The sequence below is a fragment of the Podarcis bocagei genome, assembly GCF_964188305.1.
Source record: "Podarcis bocagei genome assembly, chromosome: 8".
In the NCBI taxonomy this organism is placed as follows: Eukaryota; Metazoa; Chordata; class Lepidosauria; order Squamata; family Lacertidae; genus Podarcis; species Podarcis bocagei.
In genome coordinates this window covers 43,826,841-43,836,551 of record NC_138133.1, presented here as the reverse complement: position 1 = coordinate 43,836,551, position 9,711 = coordinate 43,826,841, and the positions used below count along the sequence as shown (strand labels likewise).

The following is a 9,711-nucleotide window of genomic DNA, read 5'->3' as shown; positions in this document are numbered from 1 at the left end:
AAAAAAGGAAGAGATCTGGGGGGTAAAATCCAAGCGATGCCAATCCAGCGAGGGCATCCTTCAAAGCCAGGCTCACTTCCCAAACAAGAGGCAGCAAAACTGTAATGATGTTTGGTGGTTGAAGTGGCTTCCCAGGGAAAAGGGGGGCCAATGCAGTAGGGGTGAAGATGGCCTTTCAGCGTGCCAGGAAACACTGGAACAGCTGTGGAAGAGCCTCTTCCATTGCAGAGGTGATTGTGATCTTGTCCGCTGGATTCTTGTGTCCTTTAAGGGCAGAAAATAGTGGAGACAAAGTGGAGGTGGGCAGGTCCAAATAACTCTTTATCCGATTCAGCTGTCCAAGGATTTGTTGTAAATCCACCAGTTTAAGATGACCAGGAAACTGTAGTTGAGGCGTAACTGGAATGGCTGCAGATGCTGTCAGCTTGTGTCCCAGGTACGTAATGGGTAAGGTCCGCTGGATTTTTTCCTTAGCCACTGTCAATCCAACAGGTTGTAGCCTTTGCAGGATTTTGGGACACGGCGGAGGACAAGGCCGTGGCTAGCAGGCCGTGGCTAGCAGTGCCCACTGACTGGCAGGCTTTAAGCATATCAGCAATGGCTATATTTGATGTTGCCATTAGAAAGCGCAGCGCTTGCTTACAGTTCTCATTTGCAAGCTGGCGTACAGTCAGTTCTTGTGCTGCCAGGTCCTGAACTTGCCGCTTGAAGGTATTGTACAAGCGATCAACGAATTGTCCATAGGGCTTTGCAGGGCCCTGTCTGATGCTTCCACATCGGCCATCACGCTCAGTTTTGTCATCAGGGACAGAGGCCAAAGCCTCTTGGGCTGCAGCGGTGGTGGCTGCCCAATACATAGGATCAAGGGCCAACTGTTGGGCAATGGTAAGAAAATTGCCTCCTCCCGTTAACCCATCGAAGACATCAGCTTGGGTTAACATGACGGGGGCTGGGGGTGGGGCGGCACCAGCAGCGGCAGCAGCCAAAGCAGCCTGATGATTAGCCAATGCAGCATTATTAAGATTATTCCGAATCCCATCAACACGACGTTGGCAGGCCCAGTGCCAAGCTTGTATAAACAAAATCATTTGATGAGGCTGCATTACATTGCGGGCCAACAGCTTAACATCCTCTGGTATCAAATTTTGTTGAAAAATAGTGCCAAACAAGCCCAGGGTGTAAGGAGATTGTAAACCATTGTCCTTGACAGAGGAATGCAGTTCCTTTATGAATCTCAAATCAAACTGTTCGTGCCGGGCTGGGCCTCCCCCTGGCGCGGCAGGAGCAATCACAGGGAAGAGATTAGGAGTTGTACAGTCAAAACCCAACAATGGGGCAGCGGCACGGAGAGATTCTTGGAGAGGAGTAGTAACAGCGGTGCCAGAGGCCTTGGGCGCAGGAGTTGGAAGAGTGGGGGGTGCTGAATGCGAAGATTCTTGGAGAGGAGTAGTAACGGGAGGTGCAGGAAGTGAAGAATGCGGAGAATGCAGGGAAGGGAGGACAGGAGGAGCCGAAGGGAAAATGTCCGGCGGTTTAGGAGGTAGGTTTGAGGCAGGCAAAACAGGAGCCTGGAGGGCGGGCGAAGAAGCTGTCACAGCAGCCAGAAGAATGTTTGAAGGAGTTAAACACGACATAGCTTTGTAGACGTTACACCAGGCATGCAAAACCTTGACATCAATTTGTGGATGATTTTGAAAGAAGTGTCCAATTTTTTTCCAATCATCTAACTGCCAATTTCCGTCCTGGGGAAACCACGGGCAGTGAGTGTCCAGGGCTATTATAAGGGACTTAAGGTCAGCTTTCCGAACAGCAAGGTTGTTACTGGCCAAAAGGAATTTAAGGTCTTTATAAAATTTTTTCTGTGGTGCAGAGAGAGATTTTCCCATGATTGCAAAGTTGCAAAAAGAGCAGGGAGCACTTACCGAGGGATCCGTAGGAGGATGAGGAAGGCGCCTTTTTGCCCTGTCCGGGCGGAGATAAGTGCTGATAAGTCCGTAACGTAGTCCAGAATCACATTCACACGGGAGCTCTCACCAGGGATCCACTACGTGGATGAACGACGCGTCTGCAGCCCTTGCGGGGCGAGGTGAGAGCTGAACGTTGTAAAACAGCATGAAATCCGAAAGAAATCACACGGGAGCACTCACCAGGGATCCACTACGTGGATGAACGACGTGTTGGTGAGTGCTGAATAATGAAAAACAGGCAGTCACACGGGAGCACTCACCAGGGATCCACTGCGTGGATGAACGTCGTGTTGGTGAGTGCTGAATAATGAAAAACAACGTGAAGTCCGAAGGCAGTCACACGGGGCACCAAATGTCGAGTTGCAGCTCGGCATCCAGGGAAAAATCAGTCTCACACCATGAGGGGTTCCGAAATATGGCTGCTCCTAGGGCTATCGCAGCTCCTCGGGCTAATGCAGCACAGCTTTTATTGTGTGAAATAGAAAGATACAAAATACAAGCCAAGGAAAGATACAAAATACAAGCCAAGCAATTTGTTCTAGCCAGCAGATAAGGACCTTCGGTACTAGACCGTGCGAGCGATCAGGCCATGCTACGTTAGCCAATCATATAGGACAGCACGAGCTGTTCACGCGCTGTTCATGCTCCAAGGATGCTTCTAGCTATGAGATCACCCTGCAACAATAAGAACTTTGCTCATGCTCTCATGTACAAGCAATCATTTTCCTAAAGTGGTGCCTTTAGGAAGTCCGCTATCAGTATTTTTCTTTTTTCCAGAACCAGGCATGCAGACAAACCAGCAAGCTACAGTGACTGGTGGAGGAGGAAAGCCTTGAAAAATAAGACTTGTTGAGAACTTGTCATATTTTGCTACAGTGGATCACTGGGATTCTCTCATCAATGTGTTATCTTTAGCTGGAGCTACTCAATAGTTTAAATATTAAAGGATGAACTGTCAGTATTCTCTATTCAAGACAAAGCCATAAGTGGGACATGGTTTAATAAAGTCTGCCTGCAGTTTGTTTGTTTTAAATGATATATTGATATTCCAGAGTTTCTTTAACTTCTGCCTGTTAAATTTGTAGAGCAGTCATGAATCCGGGATTAACCCTACGAAGCAGCTTTGGTTACATTACTTCCATGCCTGTTCTTTTCATTCGTTATTTCAATGAACTTGAGATGCAATTGGCTGAATCTACATCCTTTCTGGTCAAATTGATTTGCTCCTTTTTCAAGTTTTTTTGTTTTATGAGGAACAAACATCAAGTCTAGGGTGCTTTCAGTTTAAGAAACATGCAATTGTTTTAAACTTAATACCAGCTAGAATTAGATTGTATTTGCTCAATTAATTTTCAACTTCTCTTTCATTTTCTCTGCCCTCAGGACATCATGGTCCAAAGGAAAGAGATGGGAAGGGAACTGGAAGTCAGAAGTTGGTACTGAACTGTAGTGTGACTCCAGGCAAACTGTTCAGAATGGCTTTGTCTTCCAACCATATAGAAAGAGTTATCACTTGTAAACTTATGTGCCTGTATACAATACTTGCCTGTATAAAAGGGTGGTTTTGTTTTGTTAAGTGAAAATCTGTTGATAATATATTCTTTTTGCAGAGCATTAGGCTGTGTTTCCTTTTTGGAATAGGAGTCCCAGCTGCATAGCAAAATGTGATTTATCTCTCCACGGTAGTTGTCCGTGGTCAAACACTATCTGAAATAAGCAGGTGCATTCCTGCTTATTTTAATCAAATCGGTCAACTTGATTGTCCTCATTCAGATCTGTACGATCCTTTCAAAGTTAAGCACTTTTATTCCCAAAGGAAGTAATTGCGGGGTTTAACTGTGCTGACTTTTAGAAATTTTATACATGTCTATTCAGAAACAAGGTCCATTGAGTGCAGTGAAGCTTATTCCCAGGTAAGTGGGTGTAGGATTGTAGACAGAAAAAAATCCATTTGCAATATCATGAACCCACAAAATCTTGGGAATAAAGATGAAATTTGGGGCACCATACCAGTATACAGTTCTTTCTTGCCATTTTCATGGGGAAGCAGAAGCACACATGTCCTTGAATTCACCTCCGAAAATGGCATCCTGGATTATTTTTGAATTTGAATAAAATTGAATCTGAAAATAAAATTTATGTGTGGAATTCCCTCTTTTTAAAAAATTGCAGCTGTAGATATTAAAGTTATTACGAAAGTTGTTCCTCAGCTGAATAAACAGTACTGAGAGAGGGGAGGGGATCATCCTCTCTCCATGTTTTTTATAGTTACTCTTCCTAATTGTCCTGCTGCTACCTCATGCTCCAGATATCCAAGAAAGCTGACATGGTAAAGTTATATACAGCACTGCAGTGACCTCTTTGCAATGAGGATGCGTATCTCTCCAATAAAGCCCCAGACAAAATGACAGTGACAGCTGCCTCGTGGCATTCAGCTTGAATGGAACAGGTTTGCTCAGAAGTGTCAGTCGCCAGCGTGTCATGACAGCAGATAGCACCAAGGAAAACATCTTTAAGCCCCATCCTGGAAAAGTGAAACTTCTTTCAGCAGCTGCAGAGGCTGTTTAGCAGGAAAGGTGCTCTTCAAAGTCTTTGCACTTCTTCTTGGGTGGATCTTCTTTTATGAACCTCCTGAAAGCTGAAACCTTTTGCCAGGTGTTAGTTGCAGAAGCCCATAAAACAAAACCTCCCTCAGCAGAATCAGCAAAGCTGGAGGTTTTATGGGTGGAAGGAACTCCAAGAACCAAGAGAAGAAAAGCACGATGCTGTTGAAGAGGAGTCAGAAGTTACCTCTGTGGGAAGACGCTCTCCTCTCTGGGAAAGACCCAAGAGCACTCCTGAAGCGTGGACTGCAGTATGTCAGCTTGAGCCTCATCATGAAAGGGATGACAAGGACGCCTGACTTTTTGTGGGGATTGCCACAGGTCCAGAAACTGAACCTCTCCCACAACCAGCTGGTGGTCCTTCCTCCTGCTTTGGCGAAACTTGACAGGCTGGTGGTGCTGAACCTGTGTGGGAATCGCATGAGGTCTCTGCCGAAAGAGATTGGGCTACTCAGGAACCTGAAGGTTTTATTTGTCAACATGAATTGCTTGACGGAAGTACCGGCCGAACTCGGACACTGCAAGAAGCTGGAAGTGTTGAGCCTCTCTCACAACTGCATCTCCCATCTCCCTTCGAGCATCACAGACCTGATAAACCTGCGAAAGCTGAACCTCAGCAACAATCGGTTCATTTACATTCCCCTAAGTGTTTTTGCATTGCGGAATTTAGATTTTCTACATGTAGGCTGCAACAAGCTTGAAAACATTGGAGACAGTATCCAATTTCTAGTCAACCTGCAGATCTTGATTGCTGATTATAACAAGATTCGCAGCTTGCCAAGGTCTATCTGCTCAGTCACTGCTCTTGAACTGCTAAATGTTGATTACAATTCCATTCAAATGCTTCCAGATGAACTCTATTTGCTGCGCCGATTGCCAAAAATTGCTTGGAATCCAATGGATAAGGGGCTACACATTGTGCACAACCCTTTGTCCAAGCCACTGCCACAGATTATAGATGGAGGACTGAATGCGCTCTACAGTTATCTCAAAGATAAAAACGAGCTCCCATAAATGTACACTTTGCTTGGGATAGACCTGGTGGCCATGTCTCAACTGAGTTCTTTAATATTTCTGATCAGTAGCTTTTACTGCACTCATCAAGAGTTGGAGTACGGTTGCAATATTTCCCCCCCCCCTGAGCAAGTACATTGACTTTATGTTGACTGTGCAATGGATGTATTTTCCAAATAGTATGTATCCTTGCAGTGCTGAGGTATCCTTTAGGATGGCAGGGGGTGAGGAGGAACCCCAGGGATTGACATATTTCTCTTTATTTAGCTGTAATCAGATTAATACAGAGCCAACAGCAGTTTCAGGCTTTTCCCACCTGTCAGATTTCAATAACATTAATATAAAGCATATTGATGTGGTGTGATGTGATGGTCTTGTGAAGTTCAGTGGCACTTTAAACTCCTGTTTAGTGTCTTGTACCAAGGGAGGGGGGGATGCTACAGAAATCCTAACCACAAGAAGCTGAACTGATTCCTTAGGAAAAAAGCTTGATTTGGTTACAAAGCAATGTGTTTTTGTTCCGTGACCTATACCGCGTTATCTGTTACTACATTCTGGCTGTGGTTCAGTCCAATTAATTTTCCAGTGTGTTTGATCCCAGACAAGCAAGTTGCTACCTAAAAAGATATTGAAGCAAAATCTTGAAGCAGGGATTAGGTAACGTACATCGCAACAAGTACTTGATGGAATGTATAGTTGCTTGTGATGTGAGAAGTGGGGGCATGGCCAGATCCACACCCCTTGTCAATGGGGCTTGTGCATGAGAACCGCCCAGTTTTCTGCCCAGGTGTATAGAAATGGTGAGCCAAATAGCTATTTTTTATGAGGAGAAACCTTCTAAGGCTTGAAGTCATTACTTGCCTCCTTTTCTAAAATTTTGGCCTGGGCACATATCATATGATGCCTGTCTGAGGTGGTTCTACCTAGTGTCCTTGTGGAAATGTATTTCATGAATGTTTTCTAAAGAAGCAATAGGTTACCTGCCTTTCTCATAAATCCAAAATGCAGGGCTATCCCCTCACCTATTGTATGGGCTAGGTCCCTAAATGCTAGAAATAATGGAAGAGGAAAAATCTGGCAATTGACCAGAACTTATCTATCTGGGACAGTTGTGAATGTGAATACAAGCTTTGGGTAACTTTTAAGTTCATGACAGCCATTTAAAAAAGAAAACCTTCACTTCAGAAGCAGGAATTTGTATCTGTGAAATGCACTTTTAAAAACGATGTTGTCAGCAGCTTCTGCAGTTTCGGTGCACAAGATGTAATGATGCAGAACGGGGTATATTGCCTGAGAATGTTGTGCTAATGGAATACCTCAAAAGTGAGCAGGCTGCCCAGATTGTAGAGGATGTAAACTTGATTTGCATCTCACTTTGGAGCTATTTGTGAAGGGAAATTCAGGAGTCCTAAATATACTTCTTCAGCAGTTTCTAGCTCCCTGGATGCAATTAAGGAGAAAGAGAAGGCATAGGAGACTGAGGAATAGTATCTGCAAAAAAAGAAAGAAAAAAGTGTCATGTAATTAATCAACTCAGGTTGCAGCCCCTCTGCACACTTACTGGGGAATAAGCTGCATTGTACTCAGTGATACTCACATCATACATAGGATTGAATTGTCAATGCCTGATTAATGTAATATACAATACAAAAATCCACTGGGTATTTTGCTATATATTTGGGGCACAATGCCACCAAATTCAGCACTTTGTAAATCCGATTGATTTCAAAGTCAAATATTTCATCACTGTCTCATTGAAATCAGTGGGGCTTAAAATAGTTAATCTTTGATTGGGTGCCCTTAATATCTCCTTTACATCTCTTCTTACAAAACATATATATAGGGATGTATTTGGGTTTTTATGGCTCTGTATCCTGAAATAAACATAGAGTGAGCTAGTACATTTAATATATAGCAAAGGGGAAACACACACAGAGACCTGAAGGCTGATGGACTGAGAAATGGATTGAGAAAACTCTTGAGTGTTTTGACAGAGTTTCCTGGTAGCAGTTATGTCAGTGCAACAAATGACAATGAAGGTGGTGAGTCCTATGGCAAACAAGCCCTATGGGGCACAACGGAAAGAACTGGATACGTTTAGCATGAAAAAGAGAAGCGTAAGGGGAAGCATGAAGAGCAATGCCACATGGAAGAAGGCAAAGACGTGAGTTCTGCTGCCTGAAAGAGACATGGCCAACTTAATGGGCTTATGTTGGGATAGAAGATTTTGGCTAAAGAGAAACATATTGAGAGTAAGAGCAATTCTACAATGGAACCAATTCTCTGTCTGTCAGTCTGTCTGTCTCTCTCTCTCATTTCACTATCCAGGCCTTTTAATCAGTGGCGTAGCATGGGTTGTCAGCACCCGGGGCAAGGCAAGTAATTTGCGCCCCCTAACCCGTGGATTTGCGCCCCCTAACCCTAACCCCCAGATGTTGCGCCCGGGCGGGCGGCCCCCGCTGCACCCCCCACGCTATGCCACTGCTTTAAAATCTACTAGTTTCATTTATCTGTATGCTAATGTATGTCCTGCTGCTTATTATTAACGCTGGTTTTATTATGTAAATATGGCTTTTCAATATTTTCATGTAAGATCAAGAGCCTGGCTGAAAAGTGGGGTCACAGCAAGAACATTTTTAAGACTCATGTGAGCGTACACTATTTATACATACAAATGGGTTCTAATTTTAAGGATGATAATTGTACTTAAAATATCCATCTCAAATGTCTGAATGTTGGCTCTTGTATGCCATTGTTGACAGTTATATGTTAAGGGTTGTTTTTTTTTACCGAGTAATCCAATCCGTGTCTACTCAGAAGCAAATGCCACTGAGTTCAGAAGGGGCTTGCTCCCAGGTAAGGGAGTTTAGGATTGCATCATTTGTACATTTGATGCTGTCACATTAATCACTGGGCCGGGGAGATATCTGTTTATCAGCTAATAAGGATTAGGCAATAGAAGTTAGTTATGATATGATTTGGCTGTGATATCTCCCCATTGTAATTTGTATGGCAGCTTAAGAGAAATTGGCACTGCAGGAATGTTTAGGGTTCTGTTTCACAAGATGAAAAACAGCAGATGGTACAAGGAAAAGATCCCCAGACAGTAGCTAATCTATTTGAAAAAATCAAAATAGTGAGATGTGTGGATAAAGAAGGGAATAGGATATAAAGCGGAACACCAGTATTTTGAAAGTGATGATGGTGCAGAATAACAATAATATTTCCCTTGTCCTAATAAAACAGTTTAACTGGATGAAGCACTAAAATATAAACAATCTTCCTTTAAAAGGGGGGCATCCCATAATTATAGCTGCAATACTATACAGAATTACCTGGGAGTGCTCCCTACTGAACACAGTGAGACTTACATCTGTGTAATTATGCATGGGACTGTACTGTTAACAGCAAACCAAATAACTGGAACTGCACATTTGCACGTTCCAGCGCATTCGTAATGAGGCAAATTATCCCTTCACATTAGCATTGAACCCTGCTTCATTTTGTCCACCACCATCCCAACCTCCTGGCAGAGCCAAACTGCATGTTTGCATTGGTCTGGGGCAATACCAGCTTGAGAGCATTCCCAGGAAACAGGACAGAACTGGCCATACATAGGGTTGTGTTTCACTGTAAGGAAGCGATGGGGAACATTTGGCCCTCCACATGTTGTGGGATTCAATTCTCATCAGCACCACCCTGCATGACCAATGGTCAGGAATGATGAAAGGTGTAGTAGCACAACAACATCTGGAGACCCATAGGTTCTCTTTGCCTAGTTTAAGAAAAGAACTAAAGCAGAACCGGGGAACTGGTGCCCTCCTCCCCTGATGTTACTGGACTACAACCCCCATCATCCCTGATCATTGGGCATGCTGGCTGATGGGAGTCAGAACCCAACAATAGCTGGAGGGCCAAGGGTTTTCCAACCTGGCTTAATGCCTAAATTTAATTTTTTTAAAAATCTTCTTATGTTTCTTATTTTTTAGTTCCTCAACCTAATTTTTAAACTAGACATACTATGCACGTTTCACATAGAAAACTACTGAGATTTTGGTATAAATAGTTGTTGGGGGGTTTCAAAGAAGGGCATAAAAATCTCCTGGTATTCATATCAAAATTTCAGT

The 9,711-nt window shown here is 43.6% G+C and overlaps 1 protein-coding gene across 1 annotated transcript; it reads left to right on the top strand.

Annotated features, from left to right (window-relative positions):
* Nucleotides 1–4,242: 4,242 nt before the first annotated feature.
* LRRC30 (leucine rich repeat containing 30) lies at nt 4,243–6,215 on the top strand. The gene has a single exon (XM_081205349.1). The coding sequence runs from the start codon at nt 4,688–4,690 to the stop codon at nt 5,582–5,584; it is 897 nt and encodes a 298-aa protein (XP_081061475.1). The 5' UTR covers nt 4,243–4,687; the 3' UTR covers nt 5,585–6,215.
* Nucleotides 6,216–9,711: the final 3,496 nt, after the last annotated feature.